This window comes from Volvox carteri (genome assembly GCF_000143455.1).
Source record: "Volvox carteri f. nagariensis unplaced genomic scaffold VOLCAscaffold_73, whole genome shotgun sequence".
NCBI lineage: Eukaryota > Viridiplantae > Chlorophyta > Chlorophyceae > Chlamydomonadales > Volvocaceae > Volvox > Volvox carteri.
In genome coordinates, this window is record NW_003307616.1 from 467,283 (window position 1) to 485,381 (window position 18,099).

The 18,099-nt window shown below is 56.9% G+C and overlaps 2 protein-coding genes across 2 annotated transcripts; one reads left to right on the top strand and one right to left on the bottom strand.

Moving 5' to 3' along the window:
- Positions 1 to 369: 369 nt before the first annotated feature.
- On the bottom strand, positions 370 to 2,957 carry mrpL2 (mitochondrial ribosomal protein L2; the record flags this gene model as incomplete). The annotated part of the gene is made up of 5 exons (XM_002957427.1): positions 370 to 773; positions 1,078 to 1,329; positions 2,176 to 2,475; positions 2,606 to 2,680; positions 2,918 to 2,957. The coding sequence occupies 5 exons, from the start codon at positions 2,955 to 2,957 to the stop codon at positions 370 to 372; spliced, it is 1,071 nt and encodes a 356-aa protein (XP_002957473.1).
- A 487-nt stretch (positions 2,958 to 3,444) lies between these two features.
- Positions 3,445 to 4,741, top strand: dnj19 (molecular chaperone; the record flags this gene model as incomplete). The annotated part of the gene is made up of 4 exons (XM_002957382.1): positions 3,445 to 3,525; positions 3,687 to 3,747; positions 4,157 to 4,238; positions 4,654 to 4,741. Coding segments are annotated over 4 exons (312 nt in total), but the record flags the coding sequence as incomplete, so codon positions are not given.
- Between the last annotated feature and the right edge of the window lie 13,358 nt (positions 4,742 to 18,099).

Here is an 18,099-nt window from a genome sequence, read left to right on the forward strand (position 1 = left end):
ATTACTGCAATTGCGTCCCGCATAGCCTTGGCGCCCCGATAGATAAATACCGGAATGTAAGTAAAGTGTGATCTTCATAGTGTTACAATGAATATGGCCCTTCCCGTGCACCGATTCCGGAGCATCAACACCTCGGCCTCTGGACGCTGTCGAAACCTACTTTGATTTCCACCCTGTCCACCCAGGCCGCAAAGTCCTTACATTCTGCACTGGCACATGCCACCTGTAACAACCGTTCTGGACGCTGGGTAGTCAGACGGTCAATCTTCCGTGCTGGTGTACGAACCTCGCACGCACTTGAACTGCTACTACGCCAGCGGCTCGATGGAGCAACAAAACTAATCAACTCGACGAGCCCTTCTCTGTAGATCATCGCTGGGTCCCAGTGGATGCAGCTGCCTTCCGTGCCCCGCCCCCTCCAGACTCCTTAAGCTTCTCTAGCTTCAACCGTGCGCGCCACTTGCGCGCCTGAACGAATTTCTCAATCAGCTGTCCGCCCTTGCGCACCAAAATGAACCGGTTAGAGCCCTTGTTGCGCCGCCGCGTGCGCGTGCCCTTGGTGTATACGCCCCATGGCGTGCATGAAGGCCGACCTCCATTGGTGCGGCCGCCGTGCGGGTGATCGACGGGGTTCATTGCAATGCCGCGTACGCTGGGCCGCCAGCCGCGCTTACGCCGTTCTCCCGCCTTACCCAGATTGACCAGATTCTGCAGGTGGTTACTCACGAGGCCGACCGTAGCACGGCAGTCCAGGTGGATCAGCCGGATCTCGGCTGTAAAAGAACCACGGGTCGGCAGTCAACAGGAGCGAGAACATTAAGACCCAATTATTTAGATGACTTAAGACACGTATAACTTAGATAGGAACAAAACAGACATGGAGAGATATTGTCACTTGCACTTGCGGATCACAATCCGCTCTCAGCATAAATTCTGGACCATGGGGGCTGTGTTAGGCCAGGAACCCCCCCTACCCCCGCCCGCGCCAACTACCATCCTGCAGGAGCATGCCCTGTTAACTCTTGTGTGCAGTTTTTTTCCTTCATCAACCTCCCGTCGTCCCGTGCTATCACTTACTCGACGGCAGCTTCACCACGGCATAGTGCTCCTGTTTGCTCTGGATGACCGCATTCGTGGATGCGGCACGGGCCAGCCGCGCGCCGTCTCCGGGTTTGAGCTCCAGGCCATGGATGGGCACCCCGATGGGAATCTCCCGCAAAGGTAGTTCGTTGCCAGGCTTCACCGGGGCGCCAGGGCCGGACATGATCACATCCCCGGGCTTGAGCTCCGCCGGTGCAAGGTGATAGCGCAGGAATGGAAGCTCGCCCTCTGCATGTCAGGCCGTGCAGAATGGCGAAGGTGAGGCGAGTAAGGAAAAGATAGCTGGGCTGACAAATTCGCTGAACACGGGGATGCAGGCTGCTGATATCGCAAGCAGTGTTGCAGGCTGCTGCCGAGTGCCCTGGACACGGAGCTTCCCTGCCGGAGCTTCCCTGCCGGAGCTTCCCTGCCGAGTGCCCTGGACACGGAGCTTCGCTTGGGATGTGGGTGATACGACTGTACGTGCCATTTGACAGGAGCCATTGGCACAGCCTCATCCGTTGGGGTCGGTGGACACATCCATCATAAACGATAGCGAGACAGCGAAGAAACATTCGGAAAATGTAAAGACTTCGGACTGACAATAATGCCAAGCTGTCATGAAAAGCAGATTCCATCATGATGTTGCGCGGGCGGGCTCTGACTGGGAAAACCAAGCGAAAACACAACCTCTGCATGCACCCAGAACGCACGTTCCCCAGGGCGCAACGGAAATTTCAATTACCCCGCCAGGCCCTTTCCATTTTGAAACCTCCGTCCTTTGCCGGCCGGCCGTACGTTCCCCAAGCATCCCAAGCATCAATCTTGGCGAAGACATAAATTTCAGAGCTAAGCAAGGGCCACAACGCGATTTCTTCTCCATCTCCATGTCCACCGATTGTGGAACTGTGGAACCAATTCCCACCCATCACCATATGCGGCAGTTTGACGACTGGGATGGTAATGGAGCGGCGCTCTTCCTCGGTGAAGTCGGGGTTTTAGTCACGTCCCTTTTGGCACCTCACTTTCGGGGGCGCCGAGTTTCCCAGTGCCCAGTGCTCAAGTCCTTACCGCCCACCCGTACACGAGCCCCACCTGGCGAGTATTTGACCAACACGAGGAACCCAGATCGATTGGGGTCCAGTTCCACCCGCTGTACCGTGCCGGGAAGCCCGTCCAGCTTGCGGCGGTCGAACTCCACCTCTCGAAGCACCTTGGGCGGGCCGCCACCGCGGTGGCGTGTCGTGATGCGGCCCGTGTTGTTGCGGCCGCCAGTCTTGCCGACACGGCGTGACAGCGCCGCTGTGGGCGGGCCAGTGTAGACACCCAGCGACTCGTAGTCGATGGTAATTTTATGGCGGAGGCCCGGGGTGGTGGGTTTCCAGTAGATCAAGCCTGAAAGGTACAGGGAGGGAGGGTGGGGTGGTTTTGTGATTTGAGAGGTGGGGTTGTGACTTGGGGTGACTTGGGGTTGAGTTGCATGCCATGAACGCTGCATGGGTCCAAATTGAACAGTCTGACGCACCTGGCAAGGGTGCCGCTTTCTTGAACTTGTACGTGTACTTGCTCCTAATAAGCTGCAGCAGGTGGCCTCCGCCTGCTGTAGCGGTGGGCGGGTGTTAGGGGTCTTGGCAGAAATGTGCAGTGGGCTGGAGCAGCAATCAAGAATTTTGGAGTGTATCGCCCACCTGATTGCAGCGCCTCATAGCCAGAAGCGGAAAGAGATCCGCTCGTGCTCGGTTGTGCCGCTTCCTACATCACCCGCCCCGTAGACCATCAGCACCAAACATTAACCTCAGCCGCCCACAATCCCCATCATCGGCGTAATGTATCCTACCAGAAGGGTACACGTCTGCTTCGTCAGCAAGCTGGCGCATGACTGCGCCAAGCGTCGAAACATGCCCACTCCGAAGCAACGCGTTGCAAGCTTTCAGGATTATCTATAAAGCACGTATCTTAAGTGCATGCGACTTTGGAAATTATGTAAGATTGCCACCTCTGGACGTGCCCTAGGTGCGGGCCTGTTATGCGTAGCTTCAACAAATGAGTAATAAAAGTTGCATGGGCAGATAAGAAGCGCAGGCCTTAAGACAGGGTTACTGTGTGTGAAGCTACGTGAGATTGCATTCGGCATTCCAGCTCGCTCGTACAAACGGTTGATAAAAGTAGCCAGTCCTAAACTTACAGGTGTGTGCTGTAAAGGCAATGTCATACCTCCCAGCGATTTAGGGTTATCGCTTCGCGCGACTTCATCTTTAACTATACAGAGTCGTCCAACAGCTTTGACAGTAAACCACGCCGGGCTGCCGTAAGTCAAAATTTTCTGCATTACGTCTACTTATCAACACCAACTAGGAAGCAGTAATGGAGGATACCAAAAAGAATGCGTACACGATCCTCGAGCTGCAGCCCGGTCCCGACGTGGACGACACCATCATTAAAAAGGTTATACAGAACGATCTTTGGGGAACGGTCTGACCTACAAGACGTGTGCTTGGGATACAATGGGTCTGCCCACTGTCACCCCTTGTGACCGTCCACTTCTCCCCGCATACAGCATACCTGCTCTCTGCTGCCGCCCTTTCCCGTGAAATCCACCCGTACAGGCTTATCGTAGGCTTGCAATACTTAAGCACCCTGATAAAAACCGTGATAACCCAAATGCTGGTAAGGTGATGGATAGGGTGTAAGGAAGATCAAGCCCTTGGCACATTATATAACCCAAAATGCATGTGTTCATATCCATATCGTGCTCACTTCATCCCTGCGGCCTGTGCCCGTATCCGCCAACTGTATAACCCTGGAACCGTGGCCTCAGAAGTCACACTTCCTCCCCCCAGTGAAGGTTGTTTGTTGCGAAAATGGGGTCATAAGGTTTACGGTGGGCTCTAGCGCTCATTTTGTCTATGCATGCGAGCTGCCTTAAGAATGCAGAGAACTATAGGCGCGCTTCGCCACTCGTGGCCTGCTTGCTGTTCCGCAGCTTGCTGTCCCCTGGCATGTCCTGATTTGCGCCTGCATGCGCTGATGCTCACCACAACCCCCTACTTCAACTATGTGTATGTGCTCCATGCAGCTGAGGAGTTCGCGGAGCTGGAGCAGGCGTATCGGCTGCTCCTCGACAAGGACGCAAGGGGTGCATTGGATGACCTGCTCAGGTGGGTCAGTGACCCGTGGGTCGTCCTCATTGAGAATCCTTGCGGACGGGTGGACGGTTTCAACCTCCGTGCGTCGATGCCAGCACCAACTTTTGTGGAAATGTCATGGATATGAAAAACAAAACAAAGGCCGATAGCTGCTACGCTGCACGCGTCTGATAACCAGCGGCGGTGGCAGTGGAAGTAGTGCGTGCCCTGTGAGGGTATAGCAGCGTGCGCGATGATGGGCATGATATCATCACGGCAGTGTGCTGAGTTAAGCCCCAAACGCAAACTTCGGCACGATGTGGGTCAGACCAGCGCAGCGTAATGCTTGTGGTGGTATGCTACTTTCTACCCGGCAAGGCTGATGCGGACTGCAGCAGCAACAATCGGACAATACGTTGCTTCCGAAACATGTGCTTCATCGCCGCAGGGCTCAGGCTCAGCGGGCGGCACGAGAGTCCCAGGTCAGCGACAAGCGGCGGAAGCTGAAGGAGGAGCTGGAGCGGCGGGAACGGCAGGTAGCCGGGGCTGTGGATTTGCATTGATTGTTGTAGGGCAACAAGCCTGGTCGGGGCCCCTTGCGCTGGGTAATGTCTAGTACGGGATGAGGCCGGCCGGACAGTGGCGCCTGTAGGCAGGGGCTGTCGTTAGGGTGGACAGCCAGGCTCAGGGGGACGGGTGGAGCAAATTGAACCACTTTAAGACCCTGGCAGGCGGTGGAGCTTCCATGTCTGTGTACATGGGGATGGATGTGCCCAGACGCTTGCCTTGTCCGTATTAACGATATAAAGATCAACATACTTATCATGCGTGATCATGTGGTGGATGAAGTGGTGGACAGGCGTGCTAGGAGGCCGATGCTTTGAGCGTTTCGTTGTGTTCGCAGTGCGTGCACTGCATTCCGCACCGTACTCACATAGGGGTCCCTCTTGCGTCCCATTTCGTGACACATGTCCCTTTCCGCTGGGGCCCCGACCGCAATCCGCAGACGGCCGGCGAGCGCAGCGAGGAGGAGATCGCGCGGCAGCGGCTCAAGGTCGGTGCGGACAGCCTGATCTGGTTTAGGGTTGCTAGTCCGCTCACCAAGGGCCGGGACGAACTTTCTGAAGTTCTGAGCGCGCTCTTTCCCACATACGCACTGCGGGCCTGGTCCGGGCCTCCCGCGCCGTGAGAGGGCTCGGCTAATGGGTCGGCGCCTGCCTTGAATCTGCCTCAGTTCAGAGCTGAAGCATCATTGTGTGGGGTAGCGACTTTCTGTGCTAGCGGGTATGGTACGGGATGTTGCGGGGTGGTAGGCCTAGGCGCTGCGATGTTCAGGACCCCAGTGATCTCTTGGGTATGTTAAGACCTCAGCCGTTTGCTGAGGCTCCACCAGCACTCGGCGCCTGGGGAAGGAAGTAGATTATCAAGGCGGTTGCCCTTGTGTCGCGGTTTCAAACAGGTGGAGCTTGAGCGGCTACGACGCAAGGCTGAGGAGGAGGAACGGAGGCAGCGACAGCAAACCGCGGAGCTTTCTGCAGCCATATCAGCGCAGCGAGCAGCGGCAGCGGCAGTTGGGGCTGGCTGCGGTGGCTTAAGTACGTCGTACGGCAATGGTGGCGATGGTGGCGACGCCGCATCGGCAGCAATGCAGGCACAGCTGCGGCGAACGCTGAAGGTGGGTGGGAGCGGTCACAACTAAATGCCTCCGTTTGACAGCAGTGACTTGCAAAGCGGTTTGCCTAGCTGCCACCCATGTACGTGAACACAGCCACCCTGCTATCTTTCTGGCCGAGCCGAAAGCGATGCATGCCTGTGGTGAAGCATACCGTCCGGGGGAGGTTATCATCATATGTACGTCATGTAAAATATGTACTTCTTTTGTTTTGGCCATCGTTCAAACGACGGCGTCCCTACCTGGCGATCCGACTGTCACGAATATTCCTTTGTGGGAGCCAGGGCCGGCACGCTCATACAGGCCGATAGGCCTACGTAGGCCTTCTTCTTCCCCTAAAGGGGACGGAGACGACGAAGGAGAGACTTTGGTTCATCCCCTTTAGGGCGTGCCGGCCATGGCTGTATACAGCGCCATACCTGCAGCAGGTGCCAGCCGCCAGGTGCCAGGTGTTGCAGCGGTTTGGAGCCGTGCTGAGGACCCCCTTCTATTGTGGGTCCCGTTTCGAGCCGCGGTTGTATACGGCAGGTGTATGTACACCAGTGCCCCGCCCCCCCCCATCCATTCGCCCACCTGCAGGTGACGTGGGATCCCTCGTGTCGCGAGTATAGCACTGAGGAGCTGCGGTCTATCTTCAGCGGATTCGGAGCCCCCGTACAAGACGTAGTGCTCCGAGACCGAAAGAAGAAGCGCAAAGCGACGGCGCTGGTGGTCATGGCGACGGAGGCGGCTGCGGTGGCGGCGGCAGGCAGCGTGTGTGGGGACGCCAGCGAGCCGCTGTTGGTGGTACCGCTGGTAGGGGACCTGGCGGCAGATGAGGATGCGCAGCTTGAAGGGCCGCCGGCGGCGGGCAGCGACGGAAGCTCGGCTCGGCCAGACGAGGGCCTGTTGCCTCGGGGTGGCGGTGCTGCATTCCCTGTGGCGGGGGTGTCTGGTGCCGCGGCAGGACCAGGTTCACAGTCGCTGCTTCAGCGGCCAGCGCGGTTGCCGGACCCACCTCCGGGGTCCTCTGCGCGGCCTTTGTTCCCTTCCGTAGGGCTAGGGGCAGCGGGAGCGGGCAGCAAGGCTGCGTTTCCTGTTACCGGTGGTGGCGGACTTTTCCCATCTGCAGCAGCGTCAGCGGCGGCCAATGTGGCTGGGTTGGCAGGAACGGGGAGACCAGCGGCAGCATTTCCGTCAGCAATGGCAGCAGCGTCGGGGAGAGGTGCGCCTGCTTTTGGCAGCTGGCGGATGGGGGCCGGTGGGACCGGCAGTGAGGCATCTGGGCACGGCAACGGGGGTGGCGGGGGCAGTAGCTTCGAGGATGAGGTGCTGGAGAAGATGCGGCGGGCGGCGGCTGCTCGGCAGGGGACAGCAGCCGCAGTGTCTGGGAAGGAGGGGACGGACTGATGTTTTTTAACTGCGTTCATGGCAACAGACAATTCGAGTGGAAAGACACACAGTGCGCTGTAATGACCGATCGGGATGGGTGGTGGCTTGCCTACGTTGGGCTTGGATGTGTATCGCTGAGGAGCTGGGGTGTGGGTGGATCTAGCGACTTACAAACAGTTACACAATGGGTCAGACGCTCCTAGGCAAGCGGAGGTGCTGGATGCATAAGTGTATAGGGCCCTTGAGCCAGCATATAGAAATGGGTGTTTCCTAGTTCCCTTTCATGATGAGGTTCAGTAGGGTCCAGTAGAGGCCGCTGACCACTCTCTGTTAAGCCCTTGACTAGTGCTACAAAGTAACACAGTGATTAAGTACTTCCCAACGAGTTCCCGTGGCGTCTTTGCATATGAAGCGCGAAGATTGGCACAAAACCTTTGACTTCTCTGTACAGAAAACGCCCTTAGTAGGCGCAGCAGCAGCAGGTTTTTTAATGTGGTATTGGCAGATTCCTATATGGCAGCTGCCCCTTCGTGTGGGTTTGAAGCGCACATGTGCGACTAAGTGCAGCTAGGAGGGCTGACACGGCACCGGGTCATCGGGTGATGGCTGGTCTCGCCGGGTGAGGGCTGGATGCTTTCCGGAGTTGAAAGAGTGTTTGCACCACCGTTCATGAGGGCAGCTACAAGCTATTGCCAGGTGTGCGCACTCCTGCTCCCTGAACCTGGCTTCCCTGCAAATTCCCACGCACGTAATAAACAGATCCCACGCAATGCTCCTAGATGCCCTACCGGAGTCAAGGCAAGAACCTTCCACGCACTGGATACCGGGCTAAAAGGCGGCACGCGACTAGTAACTGGAGATACCAGACACGCAAAAAGGAACGCGACCGCTAGACAATTGGGAAGCGTAACCTCACTTTACTTGCCAAGAAAACTGGCTGTATGCCAAGAGAATCGGGATTTCCAAACTCAACTTAGGCTTACAATGTCAATAATTGGTCTGCTAAAAAGTCAAGATATCAATTAACAACATCATATGCCATACACCTGAGTCCTAGCTCCGCTAGCTCCGAAGTCACGACAAGATTAAACACGAGGTTCGTCAACTAACTGTGAAACATTAAAGCGTTTGTGTGGCTATTGCCGCCGCTACCAACGATTATAATTGCCCTGCGTTTTCATGGACTAGTAACCTCTTGGTGCTAATATATATATATCATGCCAGCACTCCACGCGTAGGATCGCGCGCTGAACAACAAAAGCAAGATAAGCTGAGCAATTTATCATGCGCTTAAAAGAAGGCCTTGAGGACACGGTCCGTTTTGAAACAGTTAGCTTAACAGTTGTGCGCTGGGCCTTGCGTCTAACGAACCCAGCTTGTTCGACGCACGTTCGCAATAAACCTGGAACGACCGCTGTCCTTTGTATTCCGGCTCTATTACCGATCAGTTGGTTTACGATTAACTGGAAGCGATAAATTCTGTCTGCATACTGACTAAATGTGTACGCCTGCCCCTGTTATGCAAAATTTCCTTGTCCAGTCTGGGAAGTGGGAACTTTGTACAGAACTAGATGTCAAAACGTAGCTTGATACTCATATTGCTGACAGCTTGCGGGCTGATAGCCTGCGGTCGATCTGTCAGCGCCATACGTGGCCATGTCGTGGGAAAGAAGGCCACGCGTCATCATCCATATCGATCTTGATGCCTTCTACTGTAAGCATGGCCAACCTTTCTCTAGTGCATATACATAGCCATGGTACCAGGTTGTCCGAGTTTGCAACGCAGGCCAAGTTGAGCAAAAGCGGCACTGCATTCCCCGGGTGGTACCCTGCGCGGTGCAGCAATGGTACGCTGGGGCTTGCGCAGTCCACCCGCACCCTCTCAGCCTTACCTACCTCCTTGCGGGGTCTCAGCAACGTTCGCCCTTTGCCTCATCCCCAGGGAAGGCTTAATCGCGGTCAACTATGCGGCGCGCGCTGCGGGTGTAACTCGGCACATGCGGGTAGCGGAAGCCAAGAAAATCTGTCCGCAACTCCGAACGGTCCACGTGGAGACCATCGGTGGGTGAGACAAAGGCGGCCATGCTACAACCATCACAGGCGTCACAGCGTGTATCGTTCGTGCTCCAAGTAATGAAATTGGCACATTTCCTGGTGACGGGATAACTTCCTTCAGTTTCATTCACGCCACCAGCACAAGTACCAGCGTTAGGAAGCCAAGAGGAAAAGACTGCTAGTCAATAGTTGTTGAGCTCTGGGTACGGCTGGCGTTACATAGCTCTTGTTGCCCAGAAGAATCGCCAGCTGAAAATCCCGTGGACGGAAGAAGCGCTGCGCATTGTCCTTCAGCTAACACACGAAAACAAGGTGTGGAGTGTAGTCAAGAGGGGAATTCGGACTGTGAGGGCTGAAAGTTCAGGTCCACGCAGGCTTTCCGCACGGCAGCAGCTCTCAACCACTGCTGATCGTGTTTTTAACCCTGCGGACAACGAAATGGCAAAAATCATTTTTGATCGGCTGTGCTCCGCGGGGGTATCCGCTCGCTGCGAGGTGTGCGGGGCCCCTTGTCCCCCGCCCACCCGCGGCTTCCCGGCACCCTTCAGGGGGGCGCGGGAGGCGGCAGTACATTGGGCGTGATAGGATGAGACGCGGGGCCCGGGCTGCCGGGCCCGTGTGGGCTTCGGTCCGCTGGGCTCCGGCTCCTGGCCAGGACCGGTCTGCCGACAATTACTGGGAGTGTGATGTGCTGATGTACGCAGTTGCACTGCATGACATGCTTTAGCACGTAATGCTGGGCTGCTGGCTCCACATTGGCGAACTTGAAGCATGTCCGGTATTATTTGGTGCCTCTTTCTTTCCTGGAGTGGCATGAGAGGAAGAGAGGCCCATGGGGTGGGTAAGCAGCCTGAAGTTGGATTGCGTGACCCAGGGGTCGGTCGTTGGTGACCAGGGTTGTCTTACTTACGGCATTGGAGCTATATATGCTGTACTGTGCTGTGTACAGGAGCTGGTCCTGAATGGTAATGCTCATGTCACGTGCTTTCCAGCTCCCTTTCCCCATGATGTACGGTTTATTGTACGGCACACGCAGGGGAGGGCGACAGCCTGTGGCCGGGGCGTGGCCACAGCGCGGGTGGTGTGCGCGGCGGCGGCAGCGGTGGTGGTGGTGGTGGTGCTGCGAGGCGCAATGAGGCAAAGGCCAGTCTCCAACCGTACCGGCAGGTGCAGTCTGCTCTCCCTTCAGACGTTGCCTTAGGGGGAGCTGCACAATACGTTGCGGCTGCCGGTTGAGATGAGAGGGACAATGGAAACAAACTAAATACAGCCCCTGCACTTGTTGACAGCCGGCTGCATGTGATTGAGCTTGTTTCGAGCTTTTTGGCTGTCTCGCCTTGTTGATGCCGTGATTTTGCATACGGTAGTAGCGACGTACAATTATCGTACTGCAGTATTGATTGCCGTACACAATGCCGCCGCCTCAGGCCTCCCGCGAGATTATGCGTGTGCTGAGCGGGCTGCTGGGTCCTGGCTGTCTGCTGGAAAAGGCCTCCGTGGACGAGGCCTTCCTGGACGTGACGGCCATGGCGGTGGGTGTGGGGAGGAGGCCGTATTGGACCCGAATCGACCCAACCGGGAGGGGAGAGGGGACCGAATCTGGGCCGGGTCTGGGCGGGGGTAAGCGATGACGGTGTGTATATGTATATGCATATGTGTATGATTTTGCTCTGGGAGAAGTAAGCAGCACGTAGCTCATAGGCAGTAAAATCCCACCCTGAGGTGCTGCAATCTGCGGTTGTGGAACTGTGGGGCCATGGGACTCGACTCGCCCGTGGCTGGATAATGAAACCCTAAGTTTATGTGCCGCTCGCTGGCCAGTATAGTGATCACGTGTAGTGATCACGCGTCCCAGTCCCAGGACCTTTGTTTACTTTCTGACTCCATGGCGCAACGCGATGGTGTTACTCGCAATGTTGTCATTCGGGGGGCAAGTGCTTCGGGTCGTTGCCATCCCCTGGCCATTCCCTGGCCACCACCGTCACCCACCATCATCCCCCCCCCACCACCACCACCACCACGCAGGAGGAGGAGCTGCAGCGGCTAACAGCAGGCAGCAGCTGCAGTGGGGAGCTAGCAGCTGGGGAGGTCGCTGCGGCCACTGAAGCAGAGCTTGGCGACTGGGACTTTCCGCCGGGGCTGGAGGAGGACGAGGACGAGGACGGTGGTGGTGGTGGTGGTGATGGTGTCTGCGGTGCTGCTGCTGCTGGTGGGGAGGATGGCGACGAGGGCGGTGGCGGGAACGGTGCCAGTGCCGGTGGCGGGGTGGGGCGTGGCAGGGGACAGGCCGGCATTGGTGGAGGCGGAGGCGGCGGGACGGAGGGCGGCTTGTCAGCGGGACTGCTGCAGGAGGCACACCGTGTGTGCGAGGCGAGTGTTGTGGTGGGTGGGCCGCCGGACCTACTTAACGACACCGACCGACGGCTGGTGGTGGGTGAGTTGCTCTCTTGGCGGCTACATTGGGTATATCGGATAGGGTGACAAGGGGCATTATGTTGGCGGTGGTGGTGGTGATGGTGGTGGTGATGGTGGTGGTGGTGGTGGTGGTGGTAGCGGCGGAGGGAATGGAATTCACACGTGTTTTTTTGTAGGTTTATGTGTGCGGTGTTGCTGGGCCCATGCTTGGGCACATGCACAGGGTGGCAATCTAGGTTTTGGGGTCCAGGATGCGGTGCCGCACGGCGCCTGCACTCGACGTGGGGCAACATGCAGGTGTTACCCCAGTTGCTCCAGCAGTACCAGTGCCGATGTGCCGTACTTTTATCTACCTTGCCGATGTGCTGTACTTCCGTCCGCAGCTTCTATCTGCCGCTGACTCCTGGGACCTCTCCGTCCCGCCCCGCCCCGCCCCGCCCCGCCCCGCACAGTCGTGTTGGCACCACATACACCCACATGCACTGCCTTGCGCCACCATGCCACCGCCCTGTCCCATTTCCTTCTTGCAACTGATCTCCCCTTCCCCTCAGGCGCCATGATCGCGTTGAGATTGCGGAGGGCTGTCCGTGCAGAGCTGGACTTCACTTGCTCGGCAGGTAGGTACGTGCTCGGTGTGTTGCTTGGAAAGATTCGTGTGTTGATGTGAGTGCAGGTGTGGGTGCGGCTGAGGCTGGGTGCATCTCCAACGCTGAGTGTGTGTGCTTCAAGGATCGGTGTGGATGCTGCTATTTTGTTGCGGAGCTGCACACTTGTCCGTACCTCTGTCCACATCCGGATCCACCTCCTCCCCGTCCCCTTCCCCAGGTGTGGCTCCCAATAAGCTGCTGGCCAAGGTGGGCTCTGCACGCAACAAGCCGGACAAGCAGACGCTGGTGCTGCCCCGGGGGGTGCCCGACCTCATGCAGGTGTGTGAGGTTGCCGGGGCGGGGAAGGTGGAGGAGGGCTGGAGGGCCCCACACCCAACAATATATATATATATATATATATATACATATATGTATATATGTATATATGAATATATGTATATATGAATATATGTATATATGTATATATGAATATATGTATATATGTATATATGAATATATGTATATATGAATATATGTATATATGAACATATGTATATATATATATAGTCCATGGCCCCCAATCAGGCTTTGACGGACACCTTCGCACGCGTGCGGCACTTGTAATTTGAGACACAACTACTGCGACCAGGAGGGCTGGTACAGTGGGGAATGATGGGGGGAATGATGCGAGGAAGGGCGAGGAGGGGATGGAAGTGGGGGGGGGGGGGACGGGAGCAAAGGTGGCCATTAGGTGCAGCTGGTGACCACGGGGAGCCTCGTGACATTGGAAGGGTTAGTTTTGAGGCTTGCCAGGAGACCTTGCCGCACGCCATGTTTATTGGAGGGGACCGACGTGCTGTTGCTTTCCTTTGTCGCCGTACCTGCGCTGGTGCCGGTGGCTGGCCTGTTTCACAGGAGCTGGCCCTGTCCAAGCTGCGGGGTCTGGGTGGCAAGCTGGGGTCCTCCCTGGAGCAGCACTTTGGAGCTACAAGTGCGGGCCAGGTGCAGCAGCTGCCCCTGGAGCAGCTGCAGCGGGTGCTGGGGGAGAGAACAGGGTGAGCGGCCTGAGTGGGGCACGGAGGGGGATGAAGAGTAAGGGCTGTGAGCTGGGAAGGGAAGGGGCAATAAGACGAGTAATGCGGTGTGGTTGGGGTGTAAGGTCAGTGTGTATAAGCTTGGTAAGGGTAGAGGTCTGGCAAGCTGGGGCCGTGTTGTCGTAATGTGGGAGGTGGGGCCTGCTCGGGTCTCGATATGTCGACCGGGTCGGTCATGTCGATTCAGGGGGATTGGGGGCCAGATGAATATGTCAGCCGTGCACTGAATTTCCGTGGGTACTTCTTTCCCTCCTCAGGTTGTGGGTGTCTCAGGTTGTCCGGGGACATTGCATGGAGGCGGTGACACCCAAGGTGAGTGGGTGGGTGGGGTGGGGCCCGGCGAACAAAGAGGATCCCCAAACATCCTTATCATGTCGAGGAGTATGTGAGGTGTGCACTGCCCCATTCTGAGGGGACTCTGCATGTCTGCATGTGGTGCGGCGCTATGATTGGCTGCTGGATGGCCTGTTTGGGAGCCTTGAAAGGAAGCTGTAAAGGGAGGGTCCTCACCTCCTCGCATCGCCTCCCTCCCGCCCTCGCCCGCCCGCCCGCCGCTGGCTTCTCACCGCCCTCCTCCATCTGCCCTGGCAGCAGCTTCAATCGTGTGTGGTTCGTCTTTCCTCCATCTGCTCCTCGTCCTTACAGGACAAGCCCAAGTCGCTGTTGAGTTGCAAGTCCTTTGATCCCACCCGTGACCTGACGGACCTGGCTCGCTGGCTGACTATCCTGGCGGAGGAGCTGGCGCAGCGCTGCCGGGAGGATGAGGAGGTGCACCTGCGTAGGGCGCGGACGCTGGGTGGGTTGCCTTGGACCTTGGGACTTGGACATGTTGGGAGGCTGGGGCTGTGGGTGGGTCACAGTTGAGCCCTGCCGGCCTGCCTACCTGCCCACCTGACTCACTACCTTGTTACCTACCCCCTTACGTGCCGCGTGCCGCCCTTAACAACACATTATTTGCTTTACTTTGCACACACACATACACACAAGCGCACACAAGCACACACACACACACACACAAGCGCACGCAAACATGTGTACATGTTGGAGCTTCCCTCGCTCGCGAGTTTCTTTACAATGTGTCTTGTGAACAGGTTCATTTCCGACTGGTCCTCCCACCTCCTCCTTCCTGCCTTTCACCCCCAACTCTTATCTAGGGTTGGCACGGGTACTATATTAGAAAAGAGTACTATACTATAATAGTACTATGCATAGTACTACATAGTATGCAGGGCTCTAAACTGGCACTAGTTTACGACGCTCGTACCGCGTTCGTACATAGTAAAATAATATAGTAAAAATAGTACTAGATAGTACTAGATTTGGGTTTGGATAGTGTCAAGTATTAGTTGGACCAAGTCGAGATCTGCAGTCAAGCTGTGATTATGTCTTCATGTGCCATAACACGCCTTGAGACATGGGGTTTGGGGTCCACCCACCGGGCACTGAACTAACAAAAAATGATCTGGATGACCGCAGCGATCTGCTTTCTAATGTCTAAGTACATATTTAGAAAGAACAAAAGAAGACCTTTCCAACGGTGTAAAATTTCAGGTACAACGGTTGGTCGTACACCCCCCTTCTACTGGGAGCGTGTACCTGCCTAGTAATAGTATCATAGTACTACATTACTATGTATTGTACTATTTCTTACTATACTATACTATTTGTGTTAAAAAATATAGTATTTTTGCCAACCCTACTCTTATCCCATGCCATTTCACCTCACCTCACCTCACCTCACCTCACCTCACCTCACCTCACCGCACCCCACCCCACCTCACCTCACCTCACCTCACCTCACACCGTTGCCTGGGTGCAGTGCTCCACTACCGCGGCAGTGGCCCCCGGGAGCGCAGTGTGCGCTGTCCCATGCCCCAGCATGGCAGGGAGGGACCCTCGCCATCTACCCTCGCCAAGGCCGGTCTGGAGATGCTCAGGTGCTCATGTCTTCTTCGGTGCGGGTGCATGAGCTTGACGATGATCAGTCCATCATTAGCTTGATGTGAACAGGAGATGGGGAACAGCTTGGTGCCGCAATCAGCCATGGCGCTATTCCGACATGTGTACGTCGTCTTGTTGTTCAGTGGCTGCTAGCCACGCAAGCAAAATGGGTCCATGTTTTGAGCCTCTTTCCTAACGTTTTCAAGTTTATAACACCACTTCCGCATACCCACCAGGAAGTAGCTGTAGCACTAGATCATTAACACGAGAACACGGGTGTTTTATTGGCCACCTATTCCATGCCCACGGTGAAGTGGAAGTTGCATAACACAAGCTGGAATTACCCCCAAGTTCGGAATGTTGATGCCCTGCTGCCCAGTCACCCCGTTCTCTCTATCCTCTCCTTCGCAGGCGCCAGCCCGATGCGCTTCCTTGCAGCCGCCTGGCCCTGGCCGCCACCGAGTTCGACGATCCACCTGCAGCTGGTGCCCGGGCCATCACGCGCTTCTTCTCTACCCTCCAGCCGCAGCACCATCCAGCACAGGAACGAAAGCAGCATGAGCAGCAGCAGCAGCTAGGTCAGCCGCTATTGCGTCTAGGGCTAGCACGGCACCAGCAACAGTTCAACCAACTTGTGCAACAGGACCACCAAACAGCACTCCAGGAACAGCGGCGGGGGGGGAAACAGACCCAGCAGGAGTGGCAGGTGCAGATGTCGCGGTTGTCTGGGACCGGCATCGATAAGCGTGAGGGAACCGATGATCAGCTGGCGGCCTGGAATGTCAGTGACGGTGGTGATGGCGGTGGCGGTGGCGGGGACGGTGATGGCGGTGGCGGTGGGGATCAGGATGGCGGGGATGGAGTGCGCAGCTCTAGTCCACAGCATGGACTAGAACGTTACGGCAGTACGTTTGGAGACATTGGTGCAGACATGGATGAGGTGATTGAGTTGGGGCGCTATGTCGCTGTGATGCGTGATACGGAGGATGGAGGAGTAGGGATGCAGCTGCAAGGCCGGGCCCTTCATCATCAGCAGCAGCACCGCCCGCACCCCCAGCCGCAGCAGGGCCAGGAGGTTCTGTATCCCCTGGAGTATCAGCAGCAGCCGCACCACCACCACCACCGCGTCGATACCCGGCAACAACCAGAGCCCTATAAGAGGCGTCGGGTCGAGGACGCGGGATGTGGAGAGGACGTGCACTTGCAGGGCAAGGAAGCACAGCAGCAGCTGACCGCGTCACTGCGTCCTGAGGAGCAGCAGCAGCAGCAGCAGCAGCAGCAGCCCGTGCCCTGGCCAACGCCAACGCCTCTTAGCTGCTGGCCTCAGCACCAGTGGCGGGGAACAGGCACGGCATCAGGAGAGCAGGATCTCATGACGTGCGATGCGGATACGCACGGCTGTCCGAACTCGATGGGACCAGGAACGGGAAAAGGCTGCACTTCAGCAGCACCAGCACCAGCAGCGCCGCAGCACGAAGCCGGCGGCACCTCTGCTCACGGGGGGGAGCTTGACGCCGACTTCGCGTTCATTACCGATGGCGGCTGGGCTCCGTCAGCGGCAGCCGTCACGACGATCGCAGACGGCCATGGCCTGATGCCACGGGGAGCTGACTGCAGCGCGGAATTGAACCCCTCTCCGGCTCCCTGCCCGGGTAGCGCTGCATTAGATCCGGATCCCGGGACTGTGGACCTGTTAAGCGGTGTGGATCTGGATGAGCAGCGGCGAATCCTGCATGAGATAGAGCTGGCACGACTAAGGGCTGCGGGCAGGCCTGCAGGATCAGGGACAGGGGCTGGGGCAGCACACGGTGGGGGAGCTGTGGGGAGGGGAACGCAAGGGAGGAGGAGGGGTGGAGGCGCAGGCGGAGGCGCAGCGCGCGGCCGAGGGCGTGCGGCAGGGCAGGGTGTGCCGGGGAAGGGGCAGATGCGCTTGACGGCATTGCTACAGCCTCGGCAGCAGCAGCAGCACCACCAGTAGCTATTGCCGCGGGCTGCGAAATGCATTACCGCGAAATTACTCTGCGAAAAGCTTAGGTTAACAGATTTTGGAAGGGTTGGTGGTATCGAACCTTACGTCTTAGCAGGGTAGGACTGAAGGGACTTCGTGGGACATCGTGGGAGAGTTCCTGAGTGGGGCATTGGAGGGCGGGATGCAGGAGCCATCTGCTCAGCCCGCTTGGCATCGTGAAATGTGGGCATGCGATGTGTAGTGTACAGTAACAACATTGCACAACCAGTCCAGTGCACACACATGATCTGGTTGCATCAATAAATGGACTCCTGTTGGCTGTTGGCAATTGATTAATTCTTGATCGTACTTGCTGGGTACAGGTTCATCATTTGGTGCATAATGAGCGGGACCCATAAAATGGCCCGCTTGTGCCCAAACGGTGGAAATCACTGTTGTATCTTTAACTTTTCTGGCACGTAACTCCAGACCAGCTGGTTGGTGCCAGAACATCTGTCGGTTCTCTTCATGTTGTCCATTTTTTTCCTGGCAGGCGCCCGACGCCCCTGGCGTCCCGAGGATTCAAACTAAGGAGCAAGAAGTCCTTTCTGGTGGTTGTGTACGCGCAATGGCCGTCGCCACCCTTCGCTGCATGTTGGATGGGTTCAGGTGTGATGACGGCTGGCTGGGTGGGGCATGCGGCAGACCGGTACATTGTGTGTTTGCAATATTACAAATGTTCGTTCCCGCTTATCACGCCATACGTAACAAGCACCGTCACAGCAGGGTTTCCCAGAAGACGCTGGGAGGG